The sequence below is a fragment of the Malurus melanocephalus genome, unplaced genomic scaffold (genome assembly GCF_030028575.1).
Source record: "Malurus melanocephalus ecotype Western Australia unplaced genomic scaffold, MMel_1.1 scaffold_36, whole genome shotgun sequence".
Taxonomy (NCBI): Eukaryota; Metazoa; Chordata; class Aves; order Passeriformes; family Maluridae; genus Malurus; species Malurus melanocephalus.
In genome coordinates, this window is record NW_026623268.1 from 1246079 (window position 1) to 1271930 (window position 25852).

Consider the following 25852-nt stretch of genomic DNA (forward strand, 5'->3'; position numbering starts at 1 on the left):
TCACCAAGCCCAGAGGTGCCACGAACAAGACCTGGTGAGTTCACTGTTTCTTTGCCTTCTCATACTGACAGTTGTGTTATGAGTTCTACTGTGATCAGTGGTGCTTCAGATTTTCATGGATCCCTCAGGCACRTAGGTTGGAGCATTCCTCCAGGGATAAAATCCAAGGACATGTAGAATTTATGAGCAAACTGTGAAGCTGAAAATCTCTATCTTTAGCTCTTTATTACATTTTAGGTCGCTGCAATAGTGGGTGTTTTCTGTACAATTCTCAGTGAAAATAAGTTCTTTCTGTGTGAGCTTGCCTGTGTTTTGGCAAAGTGAAGGTTAAAGGAGGGACATCAATTGCAGAGAAGGATTCTGCTCTGTATTTCTCAAATTGTGTGTGCTTGTTTCTTCTTTCCCAAGCGCAAGCTTTCATTCATACTTGTTGGTTCACTTTCCCAAAGCTCTTGTGTTGTTCAAAGATTTAAGAATTTGTAATACTCCCTATAATTTTGCCTATGTGGGTTGTTATACCCATAAACAACCTTAGGAGCATTAAAGATGGAGAAAGGAAGTTATACAACTCTCACTTGCATGATGTGAGGTATTGTAGTGGGTTGACCCCGGCCAGCAACCAACTACACACTGACCTGTTACTCATTCTACCCCACAGTGGTCTGGGGGAGAGAATCAGAAAAGCAGAAATGAGAAAAAAATAAGAAAAAAAAAATCATAGTTCAAAATAGAGATAGTTTAATTAAGAAGGATAAAAAGAGGGGGAAAAAAACTAAGCGACACAAAGCAGCCATGCACCACAGCCCACTAGCAGACCAGAGCAATGGGTGTTGCTAAGCATGACATTATGTGAGGTGGAATATCCCTCTGGCCAGTGTGGTTCAGCTGTCCTGGCTGTGTCCTCTTCTAACATCCTGCCCAGCCCCAGCCTCCTTGCCCGGGGGCAAAGTGAAAAACAAAGAGATTTTTGGTGCTCTAGTATATTCAGCAATAACTAAAACATTGTTATTTTATCAACACTGTCTTGGTCGCAAATCCAAAACAGACTACCATAGGGCCTTCTGTGAAGAAAACCAACTCCATCCCAGCCAGACCCAGTATGGTTATCCAAGGTGTATGGAGAATTAGGTGGTATTGGTGAAGAGATAGGCCGAGAAATAACTCAGGTTCCTTTTCTCCCCAGCAAGTCTGCACATATTGCTTGAAACAAAACTTTGAAATATCAGGAAAGTGTACAAAGCTGAAGGTAAAAACCACCCACAGTCTCTTYGTGGCTTTACAAAAACTTCAGATTTATATTTGGAGTCTGTTCTTGTTAGAGCTGTTACCTTGAACTGGAGGCAATTCTGAGCAACATAATACTCTGATGTTGAGTTTCAGGGAGGGRTGACTGTCTGTCATCAGCCCTAACAGGGATGGTGATTGTTGTGGAGACAGTGATGGGAACATTTTGATTGTTCCTGGTAATACTTCAGTTTCATTGTTTTATTATGCTAATGCAGTTCTGGAAACAATTAGGTTTAGAACTGAGAAACCAAAGTCAACAATAGGTGATACTTTCYTCTTTGAATGGTCACACTGTCTTTCTTCTTCAACACAAATCATTAAAAGCAGACCTGCAAATATTTGTCATCTTTCTTTGCATGTTCCATAACCATTTAACAGTCCAGATTCTCTGTCCCTTATTACTTCGAATGAAACAATTGAGGAGAATTCTTGTTCCTTTCCAGTTGTTATGCACATAAAACAGGGAAATTTCCTTCAACATTTAATGATAAGATGCAGAGGACAGGTCAGAGCAGGGTCTTAATTATATGTTCTCAGTCACAGTGTGGAGGTAGCACCATTTCAGGTGGTCATATGGTCTGCATGGACAGAGCTGCATCCTGAAAGCTTTCTTTCTCTGCTTCCCTTTCCCCCAGTTTTACAAAATGAAATCCAGTTCTTCATAAAGGTCTGAAAAATAATTCTGTTCCACTCAAACTTCAATTTCACTATCAGAACACAATCACGTCACCGATCTTGGCTTATGGGATTCCTTAAGGCATATCCATTTGACCAAGGCATTTCTGTCACTTGAGTTTGATATTGTGAGTCATTCCAGTACAATACCCATTACAGGGCAGTGTATTTGTATTTGAAACTACTTTTTCTGTTTTCTTATTTTATTAAGTCCTCTTCTTAAATAGAAACAATAATTCTATCACACGCATAGCTGATGTTTTGTCACAGATTATTTCTTTACTCTATAACCTGATTTTGTTTAAAAAATCCCTATCCTTTATGTCACTTCTATAGAATACCTTCATTTCAAATCTTTATTTTGTTTTTGTTGACTATTATGGATGGTAGTGGACACTGATACTTCAGAGAACTTTAATAATGCTTTAAATAACTTTAAATAACCCACTTTATTTCTTTCAGCTTCTAAAGATACATACCACAGGCCTTCCAAGCCAAAAACATCACTCAGTCCACGTGTTCCTCCAACTAGAGCAAGTAAGCTTATCAATATTTTGCCCTTTAATGCATGAATGTTTCATCACTTTGAAAATTTACAAAACTGAGGAGTTCTCTGAAAATACAGAGATACTGATTGAATAAGCTGTTCTCTGCTGTCATAATCAAATTTTGCTATACTGCTCTCATGGAACAAGATAATCAAATTATACATGCCGATAACACACAATGATGGAAATGTGYTGGTTAACAATCATCTTGAACCTTTGCAGGAAAGACTGCATCTTTATTTCCTTAGAGTGTGACAGAAATATTTGTATTTTTTGGTTCCTCATTTAAGTGTGAAATTACTGTACTTTCTTGTTCCCAAAACTTTGGAAAAACTGTTCATTTGAAAATAGATGCTAATTTTTTTTCATCTTCTACTTTGCTGAGGATTTTTTTTTAATACAGAGTTCATTTAAATGAGCAGCAGATTTTTGGAATATGAAATACTTGAGAAACACAACTAAGGGAAGTGTTGAACTACAGCAGTTTTMTCTGCAGAAAGTTTTGTTTGTTATTGCTGATAGGAGTGGAGAGTTAATCTGACTCTGCACTRTAAGTCACTTTGTCTTTAGTCTCTGCACTGACACAGTATTGATTGTACTACCAGGAGACCTCTTTGGGATTATTTTCAAATGWCAGAAATAATCCCTAAAAAATTTCTTAGCAGAAAACTAATCTTCTGTCAGAAAAATCAAAAGACACATGTAGACTCATCAGCCTCAAAAATGTGTTCCAAACTTTATGCGTCTTCCCACGTCCAAGAATCATCATCCTCAGTAACAAATTCCAAATTTTGCTCATTTCCAGGTCCAAAGGAAAGCTGGCGAGTCCCTTCCAAGCCCAGGGCATCACCAAGTCCAGATGTRCCATACACAAGACCTGGTACATACATTGCTGTTTTGTTGTGCTTGAATATCCAGGGGTGGTTTTGGGTTGTCCTTCCTCAGTGAATCAAGTGTTAACATTTATTTGTATTGCAAATCAGTCCTCTAGTGATCGTTAAATAGGTGTTTAAAGGAAAGTAGAGCTGATTTCTATTTTTGATGTCCAAGTTTTAGTCACTGTCTGTGCTTTTCAGCCACATGACACCTATCACTGGTGAATAATCAGTGTAGTAGGATGGACAACATACAAACATTATGAGAAGTTGGAATAAGCTGCATCYCTTTTGTGCCTGTCAAAAGGTGTTTAGAGAGAATTTATTTGAGGGCCTTCATGTATGACTCTAAGCATCTGGAATTCAAACCACTCATGGTTTTGTGACCTGGTAATGGAATTTGACTCTTAAAAATATACTTAATAGGGACTCACATACTAATGAAGTGCCAAACCTCCGTAACTTCTAATGGTTCTGAAAATATTCATTGAACATTATTTTGAATAAGTGTATATTCACTAATTTTACAAAGAACTATTTTTTTTTAAGAAAGGATTAAAAAAAAGGTACATGTTCCAAATTGAAAACAAACCAGTCATGTAAAAGGAGTATTTTTACCACTAACTTGYACTTACCCGTAACTCTGTGTACTTTCTTGTTTTATGAAGTTTTGGCAGCTAGTACACTTACARCTGAACAACAAAAGACAGCAACAGTGACTTTGTTACCTTGAGTTGGTCCTTATTGTTTTCTCACTGCTCCTTGAACCAATGCTTATATACCATTAGTTTGTTTTTCACATATCTATTTGTGGCTTTGATTTKTTTTCTAYTAATTGAACTAAATTCTGCTCTGTTGCAGGTTGAAAGATTCCTAGCTGGCTTGTTGTCTTCACAGAAAATTTCTTCCCTTGTCACACATGTAATTCCTTTGACCTTGTAGGAGAAAAGCATGCCATGGGTATTGCAGTTACAGGWTCTGAAATGCAGATGGAAATATGTTCCCTTGAGTTTTCTGCATTCTTTCAGGTTTTGTTGCTTGACTCCAGATTGTGTTAACCTGATTGATTTTCCACCCATGTTTTCATTCATGATTTTTTTTTTCTCCTGAATTCCTGCATCTTTCTGACACTCAGTTTTTCAGACTGTCATGGAGGGATTGYTTTTCTTTGCAAGCATGAGACATGCAGTGCCTATGTAATAAATCTGTCTTAATTTCTGAAAAGTATCAATCCTTAAAACAGATCTTTTCTTGCAGCTGTTAAAGAACCACACCATATTCCTTTTATACCTAGAGCAACTCCCTTCCCAGATGCTCCATACAGGAAGCCTGGTAAATTATCTGGTCTTTTGTAAAGGTGCAGTTGATAATTGAGCAATTGCTTTCAGGGTGGCAGTGGGGGGAGTGGTCATCAGTGCATTTGCTGTTATCTGGGTATTATTTATGGTTAAGAAACCCCTGCAGTGATGCAATGGAGTCTGATGGAAATAGTTCAAGATTTTTATCTTGTGCAGAAATTAGCAGAAGTAGTAATGACCTGTATGTTTTAATTAAGGATAAAAAATTATTTGTATCTGGGCAGCACAGTTCAGTAGTTTGCACCATGTTCTTAAAGGTCTTAGGAGAGAAACCTCCCAATGTTGATTCATTGCTTTTTCCTTATACACACACATTCACCCAGATTAGACAGAGGATTCCCTTCAGTCACATTTTGTTTAGGTGACTCCCCATTGATAATCCAGCTGATCTGTGTAAAATAATCAGTGATTTCACTGAAGGGCTCTCACTGTTGTTTCCTAGCCATAAATTTCTGAGGGTTAATGCCCATCACTGTTTTAAAACATCCCTTTCCTGGTGTATACAGTATAGTGTTGTAAGGCTTTTTAAGGAGGGGAGGAAAGGGAGATTCCTTTCATTATTCAGATCATTTACTGACATTTTTTCCAACAGAGATCCTTCCAACCTTTGATGAACCAGACACTACTGTGATTCCTCGTATTCCTGAAAGAACAAGGGCAACATTTGGTAACTGTGTTATTTCATAAATAATTATTCTATTTCTATTCTTTTTAGAGGATATCATCTTACAGAAAATTCATTACATTTTATTAAATGCTAATAATGAAATTTTGCTGTGCTTGGAGATACTTGATAAGGGTAATAATGCATGAGCTCATTTTCTTTTGAAGGTTCTTTTCATCATCTTCTAGCCTTTCCTGTCAGGATGGTGYGATTCCTCCAGATGGTATCTATKTTCCAGCAAAAGGGGACTTTATTTAAGAGCAGATAGTGATTCTTCACAGAATATTCTGAGCTGGRAGGTACCCAMAAGGATTATAGAGTCCAATTCTTAAGTTAATTGGCCCATCACAACCCTTGCATTATTAGCACCATGCTCTAACCWTCTGAGMTAATCCCCTGTTCTTCRTGTGAMTCATGGATAATTTCATTCTAAAATACTCTTCTTCATCCCTCCTCACTGTTTAATCTTACAGAAGAAAATTGTAATACATCAAGAACAGCTATGTGATGGTCTAAATCCAACTGTAGTTCTTAAAAACATCCTCTCTGCTAACATCTAGTTATCCATGTTAGGAAAACTTGCTTAAATATATGAAACATTAGCTGAGTGTTCTTTCTTCTTAATTTAATTGTCAGATGAGGACAATTATGACCAATTATGGGTCACTGAATCCAAGCAACATCAGGGAGYAGGAGCATTGCTTGAGCAAGCTTTGTTCAATCAGTTCTCTGTCCTGTTTGAGAGACAGATCTCAACTGTGATTTTCTGAGAATGAAATGGTATCATTAATGAAATATTAATAGGCATTTTAYAATCTTCAAAGTATGTTTTTTTTCTTTTTGAGGTAGAGGAAATTAAAAATGCTTTTWACCATGTTTTATTTTAATATATATTCCTCGTATGCAATGATACTTAAGTAAGTATTTAATATCTCTTCACRTAGATTTAAGAAGTAGGTGCCCTTTAATATTCACATGCAGAAAATGCTTCTTCAGAGCAAGGGGGATGAAGAATTCATAGGCTAAGATGGATAATTTGGGACCTCTCTAGTTGGTGTGGACCATAGACCAGAAAATGCTAAGATAACATTTTCCAGTAAATGCTGCTTTTATTTCCAAGATTTTTTWAAATCTGAATAGTATGAGGATAACAACATTTAATCATTCCCACATAAGAACTAAATAATTTAAATTACAAATCAGATTTGATACAAATGTTCCACGGAAAAAGAAATCCATACTTGTGTATGGCAAATGAGGAAGACATAGACTACCACTGTATTTTTGTCCKATTGTAGATGATGTTAATGACTATATTCTACACTGCTTGATGCAAAGCTACAAATTTATATATCATTGTTAGAAGTCTTCTTGTGTAATTGGCCATTTAACTCATTTTTCTTTCTTTGCAGGAATTGCAACTGATTGATTTTCAGCTTTCTCTTATGTAATTTACCTTATTACAGATCTGATCATACTTATGTTCCTTGTGTGCTGTGGCAAGTAGTGTGATTTTTCAATTATTGTTCTGGGTGCTGTTTGTCTTTATTCCAGCTCCAACTGAAAAACAGTTCATTCATACCAAACGAAAAACAACTGAAAAACCAAGAGTGCCATACACCAGACCTGGTAATGGAGTCATTCTTTTAATTTTGTGTTTAATTATTCTTTCCCTAAGTTTCAGGTTTTGCGCTTATTAATGGAATTATTCATGGCCAGTTTTATGCTGAAACAAATGCATTTCACTTTAGATAATCAATCCAAAATATTCCAAAACTACATTGCAAAGAATAGCAGTGTATTTATAATATATATAATGTTTTTTCTCTGTCTATTGCACATAGCAAATGATGACTAAAATTCAGTGATGTGGGTATTGACAAATTTCAGTGGCTAGAGAGGCTGACTTCTCTGTGATTACTYCCTGGGTGCTTCTCTGTGAGCACTTTTTTTTTTTAATCTTTACTTGAAATGTAAAAGAACTCCTTTATAATGTACTTGAACAGTTRGGAACAGACATTGTCTGCTACACTGAAATGAAAGTCGATTTTAAAATAGTTATGGAGGTCTGTGTGGCTTCCCATTTTYAGTATAAAAGGCATGTATAGCAACAATTAATAGAATTTTTAGATAAAATTAATAGAAATTAAGAGAAAATTAATTGTGCTTGTCAGAAGTTGATTTTCAAGATTTCTGTTGCTCCTTAGTTTGGGGTGTTTTGCAGGCTTTAGCCAGTGCTGCTTTGTTTCTACTACAAATAAATGTTCTAAGATTTTTCACATTTTCTCCTTAACAGCAATACGTCAGACAACTCCACAACCAATTATTACAAAATCTTCTACTACCACTGGTTATCCAAGGGCAACAATGGGTAAATAAGTTTCCTTAATGTGAAGATGCAGGTATTTCTAGTTTTTCAATGGAGAAACTTCTAGAGAACATTCTCCAATGTGGTATTTATATAAAACCATTCCACTATCCTTCGTTCTGCTGCCACATGCATGTATCTTCGTACAGAGTATTCTTATTTTTACTTTTTCAAGTAAAGCAAAATTAGCCTACAGCTTATGTCTGGTCAGAAGTCTGTATTTATCAGATCTTCGACCAAATTCAGTGACCTAATTTTTATTTTAGAGCAAGAATTTTAGTCACTAACTCAACTTATCCTACAGCGCATTGCTGGGACTTTTCTGTGTTTTGGATAGTCATTTTGTTTCAGGTTCCAGAAAGCCATGGAATTGTTATTGTCTTTTTTTTCAGGCATTTGAGGCATGTGTTTTCTGTGGGCTAATATGGCACTGGACTCCTGAAGAATACAATAATAATCTTTTTCCTTTTCTTTCAGCTCCAAGAGAAACATTCATTCCTTCCAAATCCAAAACAGCTGTCAGGCCAGAAGCACCACAAATTAAATCTGGTAATTTACAGTTTGTAACTTTAGAGGTGTTATTGTGGCACTGCTTTAGTTACATTTCTGCTGTCACTGAGTTCTGTGGTCATGGCTCATGCATAATAAGTAGACAGAAATTTGTATCATTGTTCAGCTGAGAGTATGTYCATAAATTGTATCAAAGTGAATGCCCAAGAATTGCATGAATTTCCATGGAGAGCAGATGGATGGGTCTAGTAATCATCAAAAAATGTGAGAAATTCAATTAATTTTAATAAAAATATATTTTCGTGGTCACATTCACAAAGGCCTTTTCTTTTGGGGGATTTTATTATCCCAAATACATTCGATTCAATTTCTCAACTACTTTTGAAACTTGGGTTATACAATCTCAGTCCAAGACAGATACATGCTGAGAGTATAAGCACCTTTCAATACCAGTGATTTTTGCAGTAACCACGGTAGATTCAGGGATGCACACCTATAGTGAAGGGTGGTGATACCTCAGTYTTACCCTGGGATTAACTATYTAAAAAACAATTGCTCAGTAGGAAYGTAACTGGAGAAAAATATAGTTCAGGGAGGAGAGATTCCATGGCTTTAAAAGCAGCTCCTGATCTTTCTGCCTCTCTGATATAACCTCTGAACTGATAACATTTTTTGGTTTAGGCAAATTGTTTAATGAATAGTTTAGTCATTTCCCCCCACACACTTCTTTCTTCTTGTCCATTTTTTTTAGCCAAAATATTTCAAGCACATACCCTTTTCATTCAAGAACAATATGTTATCTATATATATACCATATGTACATATATATTACWATGAACATCAAACTGAACAGTCCAGGAAAAGAGTTTCTTTACTAAATGCCTTAATTTGAAAGGCTGTTCAGTAGACAAGTTAGAATCTAAGTTTCAGTTGAATAAGAGATTTTTCCAATCATGTCATAGTTAACAAGTGCAATCTTTTGGTACCACTATAAATTTAGTTTTAGTGAAAGAAGTCAGAAAAGAGAATTTAGAGGGTTTTTTTTTTTTTTTACCTTTGTAAAAACTGTAAAAAAAAGTTTACTGTTAAATATAAATGGCACCTTTTAGCCACTACTCTTTATGCTAGTAAGTTTCCAGCTTGCATATTTTAACCTTATTTCTGAAAGACAAAGAGTCATGTTGTGTGTGCATCTGCCTGCCAGTCTGTGTTTTTCATCCTGTAACTTAGATAACTTTCACTTAATCTCTTTCAAATTTGAGTGAGGTCTGAAAAACAAATACATTACTAAAAACGTCTAGAATTTTTTAAGGAAGTGTAAGTTAATACAACAAGTATGAGAAAGACCAAAGACTGTCAGAACTCCAGGTTTAGGGCATGTGTTCTGAAGTTAGTGGGGGCCCAGCAGAATAGTTGCACTGTCTGGTTGTCAGCATGAAAACACATCCAGACTAATCAGAACGTGTCTGTCTCATGTCTGTTGAAATTGTCCTAGCAGATGTGCAGATAGGTTTTTAGGAAACAATGGAGACAGATCCTTCATGAAATCCAACTTCTTTAATTTCTCTTCTCACAGAACAATGGTTTGTTTTTTATAGCTCCAAGGGATCCAAGGGATAGCACCTGGGATCAATTAACCTTGTAAAAGTTCATGTTGTTGATGGGTCCAAAATAACTTTGGGTAATGAGAATATTAAGTCAGTTTATTTTTCATGAGTCTTTACTTTCTCTGCTTTTGCTATATGGCTAAACCTACACTTAATCAACCGAAATACCTTTATATATCTCTGCCATGTTCATTGTTAGTTACAGTTCCRTGCATGTGCAAAACGTTGCTGGTTTTAATTTTCCAGCCATTTTTCTTCTTCGTGCAATTCTGTATAGAAATAAGTACTACACGTACAAGGCTGAGGAATCATGGAAAAAGGCATTGCCTGATCATAGTTTCTGATTTTTTGACTTACTAATGATATATTTCTTCCCAGACTCRAAGTTTTTTACCTGTAGAAAAGCATGATYTTCACCCAGATTTCAAGCAGTGAYTGTTTTATGATCTGCACAGARAGTTYGAATTTCCTTTCCACCTGTGATGTYTTATGTTTAAAAGGGRGTCAATTGCATTTGATAAGCAGTAATATCTCCATTTTCAGTTCCTGATGAAACATACCACTTTTCACCCAAGCCCAAAATTGGCCAAGCAACTGAAATTCCGTGGTTCGATGCAGGTAATTTTCAAGAGTTTCTTAAGTTGTTGTATTGAGGGTCTGTAGATYTTAAGTAAAATCTGTACAGATTAATGTTTAATGGTCTGTTCAYTATTACTTTTAAAGCTATTTCAAGTACTTAATACGAAAATTTATTTGTCCCCTTATCAAATAGTTTAGTTTATTACTCTGAAAATGAGCCTCAAATGTCAAAGATGGTATGAAGCTTTTAAACAGTATTACAGCTGTGTATTCAATACTCAGATATATAATGTTGCAAACATCAATGTAACTGAGTTTTAGCTTTTTCCTTACAAAATCTAAATCTGTAAAACTTCCCAAATCTAAATGTCAAAAATGAGTAATGTGTTCTGTCCTGCATAAATATTTCCTCTGATGCTTCAGAGAGGCTGGATTAAGTGTTATAGATCCAATGTTTATTAGACTTGAATATAAAATAGCTAGCTCTCTTTATTTTTAAAAAATTATTTACAGAGGTTGCTAATTGGGCACAAGATAACTGTGATTACTRCTTATGCTTTCAGCTTCCAGTGTGGTTTTTACAGATCCTATAACAGCTACAATATCAAAATTATTTTGCAAGTGAAAGGCAACAATAAGAAAAGGTTGAAGGTTTCTGATTTCAACCTTAATGATGACACTGTGCTTCAGCTGCCCTGCACAGTGTCTGCATTGAATGCTCCCAATTGTTTTCTCAGCAATATTTCAATGTTTCATGGTTTTATCTGAGTCTTTGGTGTTTGGTGTTTTATTTTGAGGTTTTTTGTTTKTTTGTTTTTTACAGAACCTAATTAAATGTCTTAAGGCCATGGATACCTTGCAGAGCTAACTCTGTATCCATATCCAGTTGGGTAACTGGCTGTAAATATTTTATATCTTTTTCCTAAACCTACATATGAATGTAACAGGTCAGACTGCATGATGGARTCATCTGGCCACTAAAGAAACTAGCATTTTCCACATGCATTTTGGATTAGAACTCATAGAACTCTCATTTGTCCATTTTGCTGTATCGCATTGGTGCATGGACCTTTTTGTCTGGCAAATCGCACTGCACTGTCCGTGTTCCTTTACCCACAGCATTGAAACTGAGCCTTRTTTCTTCTAGCACCTCATAAAACACATCTCACTTCTGCAAGACCAAAGCCATCGGATAAACCATGGACCAGACCTGGTAATAATTGCTTATTCAATCTGGGATTGGGAGGACATGAAACAATTAATTAATTTCACCTAATCTTAATGGAATTATAAGTATTGCTTGTAGGAAAAAAAAAGGGGGAGGGAGTATTTTGAAATCCATTAAGAAGTCTAGAGGTAAAGCCTTTCCAAATCAGAAAAAAAGAAAAAAAACAAAACGCAAAACCAAAACTGTTGTGTGTCATCACAGCAGGTGTTGCTTTGTCTTCCCTTATGTGGTATTTTGGMATCACATAGCAGTCTATTGGGTATTGTTCTCATGGAACTTCTTTCTTCTTTCTCCTTTTCCTTTTTTTCTTTTGAAACTCTCTCACAGCTTTTGGTAGAACCACACTAGCACCAGCCAGAACAAAAGCACCTGGACTGCCCAAATGGATTGAACCAACAACAGGTAGAGTTGTGTTTTTTTGGGGGGTCTTTTATTTATCACTAAGAGACCAGAATTTGACTTTCCTAAATCACCTTGGGCCCTGCAAAATATCTCATTGTGTTTTGTTATAGAATTTAATTCCACAGAGTGTTATATGTAATTGCTTGTCATATGAACTTGTTGTATAATTCCTGAGGGTGATCATGACATTATATTGACACTCAGTCTGTGCAAATTTACAGATTAATTATGATGTGGCTACTGTTCACTGTTTTCTAGATGTTAGGTATGGAATAATTACAGAAAACACTTGGCTGGAAAGGGTCACCCAGTGGTTTGAGGCCAAGTCAGGAGGTTGGGTAGCCAGGTGTCTTGCTAGTTGTTCTCTGTGCATATGGTGTGTTCACATCAGACCTGCTCACATTCACACCATGCAGTGTTTGGACTGTGCAATATTCAGGCTTGAATATTTCACAAACATTCCATGTTGGTGGATGACAGATGAGGGTGAGAATGTCAATTTACATATCCTTACACCACAGATTTATTAAAAGATTTATTAAAAATACAGGGTTGGTTCGGGGAAAAATACTCTTTGCTTTTGCAGTTTTACTTGGGTTTTGCACCGAATCAACATAATATTTTCAGTGCTAATTCATAACCAGTCCATGGGGTTTTTTTAAATTTTATAAAGAATTAATTTATTACAACAATTCAGATACTGTTGAGGATTTTTTTAATACAACCTTTGGTCAATTAAATACATAATTTTGGGATTCTTCATGAACAATTCAAGTTTAGAATTATAAATAATATAAATAAATAAATAAATAATGCACATATTCAAGGCAAACTTTCGGCTGATCATCCCCTAATAGTGCTACTGCTCCTATGCTGTTGCTGGAATTTGTTACTATTTCTGTGCTAACTAGATTAGGATAGCTTGAGTCATATTCCATCTATTCTAAACTTATTTGCCTCTTGTAATATTTCCTACTGGTATCTTTGCCAATTTAATACCTGTTGCTGATCRTAGAATGTCTTGAGCTATTCATTCCTGTACATTTTGAGAAGCCCACCATATTGTCAGAAATGGCTAAAGCTAAAAAAAAAATAAAAACCTGTGTATTTAAATTGAACCTAGATTTAACCTGTTTAGATCATTACATAAATTTCTCTATTAGAAAAAGTGAATGTCCTCACTAGAGGTGTGTGTTCTTTGACTTTTCATAGTCCTTCTGGTAAATTAAATGAGGCTATCAAATTCCAGGACATCAGAGCCATTTACAGAATTAAATGGCCAATTTCAGTAGTTGKGGGTCCAAAAGTTTTGTTCTTCACTTGTTTTGGAAATCACCTTTTAAGTCAGCTTTCTAATATCTGAATACTGGGTTAGGAGAATGCACACAGGTCTCCAGGAGTGATCACATGATGAAATTATGCACAAACACACATTTACATTACACAGGACATTAAGCTTTTCTCTGCTCCCCTATAATCATAACCTTGGCAGAGACATTGGGAGGTTATAAAAAAAAACCATCAGCAAAACTAAATATGTGCCAAGTAAATCAGTAGTCTAAACATAAAAGTAGTGAATTGTTACATGCAGTTTTTTGAGCTTTAATGAGCTTTAAATTAGCTACGTTGCTAATATATTGTTTTAAGCAATCTTATTGTAAGTGTCCTTCTTGATGTGCCCACCATTTGTTATTATTTCCATATCTTTTTAGTAGTGCYTGTTGCCAGGAAGAACTAGATCTTTCTTGTGGCAGATGTTGTCAAAAGTCACCACAAGATTACAACTTACTGTGCATGCTGTGTGCACTCACTGGCAAATAAGGACCTTCTTTAGAATTCTTCTGTAAAATGATACTTCCAGTAGTGGTTTCCATTGCCAAATTACATAAGCTTTTTTCCTCTAAGTTAAAGAAACATGCTGCAGGATGTCTGTTGGCTGGATTTTGTGTCCTGCCAAGTGAACCCCTTAGGTCAAACTTGGTATCCAATGTACTAAAGAAGAGCTGGAATTTGCTATTTCCTACCCACTTCTTTGTACCCCCAATCCTGCCACTGTAACAACTCACTGATACCTTTCTGTGAGTCTGCACCTTTTTATGAGAAGTGTAAGAGAAATTTCCAATGAATTTTTACATTTTTGATATCTTGAGAGGGGACTGCAGCTTTTCACAACTTTTCAGTCTGTCCTTTCCTTGATGACCAGCAAGTGAAATCCCAAGTCTTCTGTAAGGCAATATRCYATGGTATTGTGACAGTGTCTGAGAYACAAGGCTGACTGTGCCTACAAAAAATATATGTGCAAAAGAAGGGAGTTCAGGTAATCAATTAAAGAAATCTTCTCTATCTCTCCCAAACAATGTGCAGGTAATTACCTATTGCAAAAGAATCCCTAAGTCTGCAAAAGAGACTTAAGGAAGAGAACTCTATAATCTGGAATCTGAATCTCGCCAGCTGAGCAAAGACAGAAAAAAGGATTTTTCAGTATTTTCTGTGGTTAGCTTGTCAAAATTCTCAACTTTTGATCGAAGATGACCAGAACTCTTAACTGGACTGTCAGGAATATATTATGTATGTAACAATACAATCACAGACTTACCTTTAGACATTACGTCACTTATTCTTGGATATTCCATTGTTTGAACACCAGTTTGGATCTTTTAATTCCTTGTTGAGCTGGCACTGCTGTGGAATGTACTCCATTTCTTCTTCCTGACTGGGCTCATTAGCCTCAGTGCAAAGATGTTTCACCCCATGCAGAGAGTGCTTGGCAGCTGCAGGGCCCAGATGATAAGCAGTGGAAWTTGTTTTTTCCAGCACCAGCACATGGTGTTGTGGCTGGTTTCCTGGCAGACTTTTCAGTCTCCTGGCTGGCTGTAGTGCCAGGTGGTAAACTTGACTATGGAAAAGAGGCAGGAATTGCTTCCTCATGACTAGCATTCCTTRTAGGGTTTTTGCCATGTTTTAGCCAATTTCTCTAGATTATCACTTTATTCAGATGGCTTTTTGTGTTAGTCTTAATGTATGTAACTTATCTCACTGAGCTGGTTTTTTAGTTTAATCCCAACCATTTAAAAACTGCTCCTGTTTATTGGGCTTTCTGACAAATATCAGCAAACAATCTTTGAGAGCATTTCCATATCCCTTGTGAAAGGGAGACATTCATGGTTTTCATTATAAGGGCCATTAGCTTGTGTTCTATTTTCTTTTTGTTTTTCAATCTGTATGTGTATAGCCAAGTTCCAGAGGAACTCAAGTATAAAGGTATTTCAGTTTATTTTATCAAGGGCACTTTTTCCATTCCTTCCCTTAAAATGATCCACCCTTCTGAAAGTATTCCTACTACAAAAGACACAGAGGTTAGTTTAAACATGTTCCAGACCCCAGGAATGCTTCCAGGAAAAAAATACAGAAATAAAAGAAGGCAGAAATAAACATGCAAGTAATAGATCTATTCTCTACCGTGTTAAAAGTTTGGATGCATGTGATRAGTGCTTCTAATAAGCAMCTTRCATTAGCTAGAATAAAGCAAATGCYATAATAAAYACAGCAAACTTTGGTTGTGCAGGTACCTTGTGTTAAATACMAACATTAATGTAACTTTAAAGCGTATTGAAATACTAAAATATTCAACATGAAAATACTGTGGCTTGAAACTTTGGCTTACTTTTCATTACCACTTCACTAATGGCAGAATAGCACGGCACGTTTCTGAAAAGAAAAAAAAATTACTTCTTCCAACTAGAACATATACAATATTTTGTTCATTCCTAGCTAATATAACTCAGGCAAGATTATGATTCTAAATCAGATTTGAAGGAGAATGATAGAGATAGGCTTTTCCTTAGACACTGTAGCACACAAAACTAATTTAGACTTGTAATAGATACTGGTTGTTTAGTGTGAAATAGTCAATTCCTTCTACATTTTGTTGATATGTTCGCTGAAAGGTGAACTGAGAAAYTAAACATGCTCTAACTATAAATCACAGTGTACAAGATGTTTTTTTTATTTTTTTAAAGCTGGTGCTGATCTTCTCATGCCTCTTCTTCCTTGAACAYCATTCACATGAAACACTGATTATCACTCTGGTGCTTTGTACATCTGAAGATCTAATTAATAATTTTATTCACCTGAAGACAGATTGCAGTTATATGAGACCATGTGATGTGTTCAGATATTTCAGACATAAGGACCAGGTCATCTGCATCCTGTTCCCAYCTTACTACAAGTCTCATTACTTTAATCTTCAATAAATTATTTATCATGTCCATACTATGGACTGTGGATTTGTAAGGAACACGCAACAAGAATGGCCAAAKAGTAAAGTAATTGAAAAATTACCTACTTCATACCATCAAAATAGTAGTGAAACATCAAAGCAACTGAGAACCAGATTATAAACCTATGAAATCTTTAACTGAAGTCATTAGATCATATTGGAATGGGGTTAGAATTTGATAATTAAAGTAATATTAGATTTTTTTAAAAATATATCAGATTTCAGGGATTTTTTCTTACATCATGAGCAAGGGTGTGTGGGGGTTTTCTTCCCACAAATATGATGAAATTGCAATGCATCTTCTTGTTCTACTGTATATACATTTTTTATAAATATACTTATTTTGTGTAAAGAAAGCATATTAATTTAACAGTCTGGCAGTACTATAAATACCGGCATGTGAAACAGTTGTTCTGCACCAGGAGCTGTGTTGATCTTTTTAATGCCACTTACTTTTTAAAAAATGTGTTTATATAACTTTTAAGTAGGACTTTGTTTGATATACTCATGGATGCTGTGTATATTTTGTCTCCTCTGCTCCAAATACGGTGAATATATTTGGTCCAGAATTTCTCTAACCATTTAATGTGGAGGATGGACAGAGATCTTATGGGGAGAAGGAGAACTTTGCCCTTTGCAAGAATCAATGGACATTTTATTCTGTACACTGAAAAACTAGAAAGTCCTCTCATTTTTCYGCATATAATCTCAGTTTAACTCATCTGTTACCTCTTCCGTTTACTAATTTTCTCTTTCCAAATATACTTTACTCAAGGAATGTTTAAAATTACACTCCAGACTTTGTCGAACCAGATCACTTTCTATTTAATTGRATAAGAAGATAATGGATATCACTAAGTTATCAGTAAAAACTTAGGTGGGACACACATGCTGGTTTTGTGCAGCATGTCACCTGGACTTTGAACAAAGGCAATATACAGGAGTTYCATGACATGGTGCCACACTGTAGATAAGCTATTAATTTCCTTTTCTTCACAGATGACCTTTATATACCTGAGGATACTACCAGACCAATTGTTGGGGATGTCAAAAGGCCTCCAGAATATGTTGATCGCTGGCAAAAGCCAATTTCTGGTAAGGCTAAWAAAAATAGATAATAAAGTAAATTTTAGCAGTTGTTATTAAAAATAAAAACTCTGCCTTTTCTGGAAACAAAGCACCTCCACTGAGAAGAAAAATTATTTTCTTTATCATCCTCATCAATATACCTTATGGCTTCAAGATGCTTCTAAAAAAAGATAAAAATAAGAATATTTTATAGCTGTTACTTAGCCATTTACATATGCTTAGTCACTGCATTTAGTAGAAATTATCACCACCAGATGTGTCCYTGTGATCCAACAGCCACAATACTGTAAGCACTGATTTTTTTTCATGCTAAGAGTTTCCACACAGCAAGGGTGAATAAGGTAAAATCAAAACCAACTTGCACTCCTATCTATGAGAAAGTTTTGTTGAAYATTAGGAAAATTAGAACATTAGGTTTGAAGGCAAATAACAGTGTGAAGTATATCAGGTTGCAGGGTTTTTTACTGTGCTATGGAAGGCTTGTAAGGTTTAATTTTCTGTGAAGTCTTGCAATTATGTTTTCAAAACAGTGAAAAGATTGTAATTAATAATGGATTCCATAAAAAGGACTTTTAAAATAGGCTTTCTGATTTTCATGTTTTTCTAGTCRATTCCTTAGAAATTTTGTTTCAACTAAAAAGTTTTAGTATAGAATATCTATGCTAATATCCTGATGTGTGAATAATTTCTTTGTTTCGTAAGCATAACCAAGCATAGAACGTTTTAKCTGTGCTTTTTTCTGGCATAGAAACTGACTGAAAACAAAATCTTTTTTAAGTTTACTCTTTGATTTACTATTCAGATGCAGCTGCTCTTTTAAGGTATCTTCACGTTTGAAAATATGTTACTGGATTTAAAAACACTACTTTATAAAGTGCTGATTGTTCCTAATCCCTATTGAATTTCCTTTGCATGTAATTTGCCTCCACAAAGATAAGATCCTATCTTGACAGCCAAGTTCTGATAATTTATCATTTTTAAATTTATTCAATCTGACCACTGTGCTTTACAAAGATTAAATCTAGTGTGATATAGTGTGAGTAGCAGCTGAAGACAAACTGTAAACTGAATATGAGGATGATGCTTTGCTATTTTTGTTAGGCAGCGATGCTTCCTTAAGTAAATCCAGCTTGCCATTTCCAGAGACTTCAAGTTTTTTTAATGCATATGGATTGGAAGGGATATCAATATCAACTTTTACTCATTTTATGACATTTGATGGCTAAAGTTAAGATTTTAGAGCTTTGAAGTAAGCCAATACCTTGAACTATAGTCATAATAGGCACCTGAGTATGGTTGTGAAATTAGTCACTACTCTTCCGTAATTTGCTTGTATAATTCCAAAACCTCAGCTGTCTTCATGAGACCTGAATAAGTACATAAAAATTCATGGAATCRTAGAATAATTTGAGTTGGAAGGAATCTTTAAAGATCAAACAGTTCCACCCCACCTGCCTTTGGAGGGACACCCCCACCAGACCAGGGTGCTCCAAGCCCYATACAACCTTRCCTTGAACACTTCCAGGTTTGGGGTATCCACARCTTCTCTGGGCAGCCTGTGCCAGGGCCTCACCACCCCCAAAGTAAAGAATTTCTTCCTAATATCTGATCTAATCCAACTCTCTTCCAGTTTATATTATTATCTCATATCTAATATAAATCTACCTTTTAAACAGTTTAAAACTTTCTCCTTTTCCTACCACTCCACTCCCCATTAAAAACCCTTTCTCCATTTCTCTCTCAAGCTCAYTCTGCATACTTTGTGAAACTACTTTAAGTATTTAAGTATACTTTTGTATACTTTTAGTATTTTGTGCAAGCTGCACTAAGGTCTCTCTGGARCCTTCTCTTCTCCRCATKGGACAACCCCAACTCTCAGAGCWTCTTCACAGGAGAGGAGCTCCAGCCCTTGGATGGTTTTTGTGGCCTTTCCATGGACTCGTTCAAACAGGTCCATGTTYTTGTAGGTCCCAGAGCAGGATGCAGCTCTCCAGGTGGGGCCTCAYRAGAGCAGAGGGRRAGAACCCYCTCCCTCACCCTGCTTTTGCTGCAGCCCAGGACRCAAACAGCTTCCTGGGCTGCGAGTCCACSTTGCTGGCTTGTCTCCTGTTTTTCACCCAGCAGTATCCTCAAGCCCSTCTCTGCAGTTCTGATTTCAATCTGCCTCTCATCTGGCCTGGGCTGAGACTGCTGATTGCCCCCAGMCAGRTGCAGGACCTTGYCCTTGSCCTTGATGTGCTTTAGGATGTTTGCATTGTCCCACTGCTCAGAGGGATCCCTCCCCTCCTGTGTGCCCACTGCACAGCTTTGTGTCACCCACAGAACTGAGGGTGAGCTCATTCCTSTTGTCTCTGCCACCAGCAAAGATGTCTGCCCTAAGAGGCTGCTCATCCTTCTCTTTCATCAAGAGTGACTGAGTCAAGGAAGTGGATTCTCAGTCCATAAAGGAGCCTTGAGGTTAATTAAATCCTCATATTTAACCATGCTGTTGTTCTTACAAGAATCTACAGTATCAAAAAAATCCCTAAATTCTAAAGTGCATCCCAGTTCACAAGCTCAGTCTGCACACATTGGTAATTGGATTTGGTAGCATCATTGACCATCACCTAAATCATTGTGGGAAGAAGTAGAAGGGAAAAGTAGGAATTCTTGTTTTTTCCAGAGTACAGTACCATAGATTCAATTGTGATATAGTACACTGAATGCAATGCTTTAGTTTGCATGTATCTGTTGTAGTTGTGCTGTTCAGAAAATACRATAGAAACCACTGGGAGGTCAATATTGCATGTTTTTACCTCATAAATATATTGGAAAACCCCATTCTCTAATTATGGGCAGGGGGAGAAGCAATAATGAATACCACCCTATCTAGGGTATGATGACTTATATATAAAAAATTTATTTCCCTTTTTCAGGCCTTAGGCATATTTTTTCATCTTTATCTGGGGATTAAGAATTAATATGAAACCTACAAATGCTATTTTTAAAACCACTACATCTTCCTGAATTAGAYAGAGCATTATTTTCTGTCTTGATCTGAGGGATTTAAAAAAACCAAAACCAACTGTTTTGTAAGTGACTGCAAGAGTCCAAAAGGCAAAATGGAGCAGAGAGAGATGGAGACATTCCTGTTTGTGTATTGTTGTAAGTATTTCTTAAAAAACTCTCCTGAATGAGTACTTGGATCTGCTCCCTTCTCTCCCACAATCTCTCTATTTATAGGGCAAACTAAGGTCTGAAGCATAGGACCCAAAGTACCCTATGGAGCCAGTAATTCAGTATCAGGCAACTTGCGTGGTTGTTGATACTGGCARTGTTATAAGAATTATATTACTCTTGAGGATTTTCTCCTTTTAGGTACAAAAAGTCTTTTATTACATAAATGTGTTGCACATATCTTCTGGATTTTCTTAAGGAAAGAAGGACAAAGGTGAATAGTGGAACAAAAATCTTTTCCTTTGCCTTTCCTTTGCATAATAAAATCCTTCATAATTGGCTGGAAAATGCAGTTAAATGATTTGTAAGTATGAATTAAGAGGCTAAGGTTTTCCTTTTAGACCTCACTGCTGAAGGACATTACCAGATTAATTTAGTGGTTCTGGCTGAAACTGCACATTGAAACAACTGAGTTAGGCGCATCAGAAACTTCTTCCACAGTAACTTCTTTAGCCATGTCTGTGCAGGAGGTGACAGKAACTTATTTCAGTTTTGAATAGCATAGAATAAAGTGTTCCTAATAATTCAATTTTCTTCCATCTTTTGCTTCAAGTTGAGGGTGGCCAGTTGCATGAGTCAGAAAGTACAAGAGGTCAGAAATTTTGAGAGKAGGATGCTGGAGATGTTTCCTAGTATGTTGAGGTGATGTTTATTGTGTGAAGATATATCCATTTGAATGCCAAAAAATTACTGTTGACAGAAATGAGTAACTACACAGAAAGTGAATCACTGAAACACTTGTACAAAATCCCAAAGGAACTACCCTTGGTAGTACCCTTGGTACCCTATGCTTGGTTATGCTTATGAAACAAAACATTTTCATTCTTAGTTTGGTTTAAATCTTCACAGCATGCACTTCTCAGAGAATTTAAGGCTGAAAATACAGCTCATTTCAGCTCCTGACCTCATCTCTCCACTTTTGATAATATATCAGACATGAAACATTGCTTGAGAAGTCAGAATACAACTTCTAGTTTTATGGAATTTGAGGTTAAATAATTAACAACATTGTCTTGTAATGTCATTTAGTGACTGCAGCACCTCGACCTCAGTACCCTCCTATGCCTCCTGCCAAACCTACTCAAATGAGAAGAAAACCTCTGCCTCCAAACATCATGGCTGGTAAACCAGGGAKTCCAGGTATCTCAGCCTTTTCATCATAAATATTTTATTGTGTGTGAGATCATACGGGCTAGCAGGGTGCAGGAGAATTTTATAGCACAAATTTCTTTGATGTGTGGTATCTATAGAAACCAGTCTTTTGGGACACACAAGCCTTGTGTCTTTTGTCTTCTTACATAAACCCTGTTTYCCTTTTTTCCCCTAACCTGGTTATGTCAAAATCATTCCTAGTAAGGGAGCTGAAAGCAAAATAGAATGCTCCAAATTATCCTTTAAGGAGATCAGCCTTAAGAATATTTAATGTCTACTAATAGCATTTTTAGGTATTTAATGTGCATGTTGGGTGTGATATATTGAATACTGTGCTTCAGTGCCTACTCCTAAATGGTTATTTGCTAAGAARTTCCTCACATATATGTGGCACATTCATTAACTGCTGCAAATAATGAGCTAACCCAGACAACTAACTGCACAGGGAAGTAGAGCAAACTGAGTTATTTCAYGTGCAGAGTTTAGCTTGATTGCTGTGCTAAAGTATCCTGGTTTCTCAGTATCAGTTTAAGAGGACATAGAAACTTTGACATTTCCTGTTTTATTTTAATTTTGTCCTGAAGCAGATATTCAGTATCCACATGGATGTTTTGTCAGTGGATTCCTTAGGYTGACATTATTCCAGGTAGTCAGAAACCATCATCCCCTTAGCTTAGCATCATGACAACTGCTTTCCTCTTCATTTTGCTCTCTGCAGTTGCATGGAAATATAAAGGTCTTGGCTCTGTTGTATTACCTCTTGTGGGGTTTGTTTTTTTTGTTGGTTTTGGTTTGTTTTTTTTTTTTCATTTGGGACTTTGCATGTTATTAAGGTACTAAAGACCTAAATAATTCTTTAGTATTTTGAGGGGCAGATGAGTAGCAAGAATCTCCAAGATGGATGAAACAAGCTGTGTATTTACTCAACAGCAGAGCCGAGATTGAAATGTTGTGTCTGTTTTTCTTGTTGATGGGTGCTGTTTCCTTAGTAATAGCACCAACAAAATAGAACACATCATCAGTCTTAGACCTGATACAKTTTCTTTTGCTTGCATTGGGGTTTGTACTAATTTTCTCCATTAAGTGTCTGATTAATTTACCAGTGTTTTGAAATTTCACCCTTTTTCCTTACAGTAGAGGCCAGGTTCTGTAATAGTCAGYAGTTACCATACCTTCCTAGGCTTTCAAGATGGAATAAATTGGTTAAATGATCTGGTTCTTCCTTGTGGAGCCAGTAGAAGATTTTTCCTTCTTCTGTGTTTCCTAGTGTTTTATCCAGCTTAGTTTTAAACATTATAATTTTGTTTCTTCTGGTTCTCTGGAGAGACASTTCCACTGTACTAACAGGAAAAATTTGTCTCAATGTTCTTCTTCCAATCCAATCTTCTTGGATTTTCCCTGTCAGAATTCTGTCCTCTTTCTCATTAACACTGTRATTAATTCCTTACTTGCATCTCTAACTCATCCAGTGGACATAATGGAAAGGTTYCTATGCAGGCATTGAAAGACTCCTGAATGGGAAAAAAATGGAAATGAGTGTTCCAGAAACTTTGTGAAACTGAAGGCCAGTGAGAATCTTTCAAATTTCCATTTTTTAAGAAAATTAGCGGGAAGTAGGGATTTTTGTTGTTTTTAACTTGGTTTGCCAGAGCTCTGCCTTCAGTTGCCATGTTYTTCTGTCACATATRCAGGAGAGGTAAMTACAATATACAGTTCTTGACTGTTYAGGGTTGAGATTTCACTGCCATGTCATGGTTGTGTGGGAGTATCTGCATGCTTTGTAAACTTAACTTTTGTCTTTTGCAGTTATTTTTAAATAAGTCAGTACATCCTTTACCATGGATTGTTTGCCTCTTCGAAACCTGTTTCTTTTATTAGATGGTAACAATTGAAGAGTAACAGCAGTGTCACATAATCTAATTTTTTTTTAATAGTTATTTAATTCTAGGAGATAGTATTGCCCCTATCATCAGTTTCTGTCCAGACTCATGGAACCTACTACAGAACTGAGTCAAGAAAGAAAACTTTTTTCCTTCCGTCATGTAGTATTCAAAATGTTGAAAATGTTGGACTTGACTACATTTTCTTTCCTTTTATTTGAAGTGTATCSTAATTTCATTTAGTGGAAGCTCCAGTGCTGTTCTGTGGTTAAACTCTTAAACCTCACCACTGTTCATTACTTGGTGTTTATCACTACAAATGTTCCAGTCCCACCCCTTGCTAACGTAGGTGCTGTTTTGAGAGGAGAAATRAAWGGATCTTACCTATATTTGAGGRAAGAATCCAAGTTTCAGGTGCTGAYTTCAGCTATTGTGTCTCAYAACTCATGAAGAAAYGTGCYGTTTTYRTTAAGGAACAGAAATGTCAGTGCTGGCCATTTTKCATCCTTTCACCAATCTGTATAGGATGGTTCTGTGCATTAACCAGGTTGTATTSTAGCAGACTAAATCCTCCAAGACAAACTCAAAGTACTAAAGAATTTTCTTACTGGCTTTCAGCACTAGGTTGTGTTTGCAATTAGCAMAATTCACAACTTTCCTAAACCCAGCTGAGGGATTACCATGATTAAATGAAAGTACTGGTTGCATGAAGCAGTTGTCATAAATCTGAGTTCTCTTCGAAAATCACAAAGCTGTTTGACTCCTTCAAAGATTGAATGTTTTGTTGCTACAAGTTCCCTCCATCTGTCACTATAGCTAAGCCTGCTGGACCAACACCASCTGTGAGGACAGGAACATCATACAGGACACCGACAGCTTTTGCAACTCCAGACTATTATGGTGAGCATATTACAAACAGATCTGTTTTCTTCTTTTCATTTTTTTTTTTTTTTAATTAACGTGGAGTAGATAAGGACACATACTCTCCTGAACATTTCTATTTGCACAGGGCATAAATTCAAAATATTATTTGTCAGTGMCTGATAGTGCTCATCATAGATGTGACATCCTCCTACCTATTGGCTCAAACTGCCACCTTTTAAATAGAAAAAAATTGTAGTAGTGCAATCACATTGGTCAGTGGGTAGCCTGCCCTTTATAAAACTGGGAGTTGATTAAAAATTCAGAGTCAAGTCTCTTCAAAATGGCATAGAGTAATGGGTTTGSAGAAGAGTGTGCTTAGAATTTTTGACTCCAAATGTACAGTTTTTGGTATAGTGTCATGAATGATGCTGCTCTAATTTTCCTGGATTTACAGCAATATTTCAATTCTTGTTCCCTACAATGACCATGAACTCTCTGTGACCCTTAGAGCTCAGTAAAGCAAGCTAGATGCTGGATTTATTTATAAATGCTTGTTGRCAATGTGCTGTGTTTTATGTGTTGAGGTCCACTGTAGTATTTGCGTCATGTTCGGCATGGTGGCTAATTAATACAACATTGTATCATGAATCCTGACTGCTTCAGCACATTTCTGTTCACCAGGGTATTTGCTTTCAATTTCCTTCAGATTTTGTGGAAATTGTACATTCTGGAGACAGAATTTTTTATTTCCTTCTTGTTATTTTTAGAGAAGTTACTGTGCCAATGTAATAGTTCTATATATCCTAGGAGCATAAAAAAGCTCCAGGCTAAACAGCCAGTAGAGTGCAAAAAGATTTTTTTTTAAGTGTTGAAAAAGTATTTTACATTGCATGAACTGAATCCAGCAGCAGTCATGTAGTCTATTATTTTTATTTTGGCTGTCTGTACTAGCAGGAGAGTACAAGGTTTACACAGATCACAGAAAAAACAGAGTCCCTAAATGAAAAGACAGACCTGGCARCAAAGGTCTACCATTTATCTATTCTTATCATTATTTAAAACACCAAGGGAGCTGTGAAATGCTGCAGTTCTAACAYTAAAATTTCATACTTATTGCAAATTGTATTTTAACTATGTTTTCTACAGTTGATGAAACTGTCTTCAGCTCAAGTCCTACATCAGAAACAGATTCTTCAGGCAAACCAAGGTACCAAGGTAGGATATTAATAGTTGTGGTATTTTTAGTTGGGGGAACATATGAACGTGGACCT

General features: G+C 36.2%; 1 protein-coding gene across 1 annotated transcript in view; it reads left to right on the plus strand.

Moving 5' to 3' along the window:
- Nucleotides 1-25852, plus strand: part of ABI3BP (ABI family member 3 binding protein) — a 135799-nt gene that overhangs the window by 87671 nt on the left and 22276 nt on the right. Inside the window, exons 30-44 of the mRNA XM_057364125.1 lie at nt 1-34; nt 2425-2499; nt 3316-3390; nt 4643-4717; nt 5336-5410; nt 6962-7036; nt 7704-7778; nt 8253-8324; nt 10436-10510; nt 11619-11684; nt 12027-12101; nt 17380-17475; nt 21715-21825; nt 24534-24617; nt 25728-25796. The exon at nt 1-34 is cut by the window's left edge and continues 19 nt beyond it. Of these exons, the coding sequence (XP_057220108.1) occupies nt 1-34; nt 2425-2499; nt 3316-3390; nt 4643-4717; nt 5336-5410; nt 6962-7036; nt 7704-7778; nt 8253-8324; nt 10436-10510; nt 11619-11684; nt 12027-12101; nt 17380-17475; nt 21715-21825; nt 24534-24617; nt 25728-25796 (1132 nt within the window). The remainder of the gene's footprint in view (nt 35-2424; nt 2500-3315; nt 3391-4642; nt 4718-5335; nt 5411-6961; nt 7037-7703; nt 7779-8252; nt 8325-10435; nt 10511-11618; nt 11685-12026; nt 12102-17379; nt 17476-21714; nt 21826-24533; nt 24618-25727; nt 25797-25852) is intronic.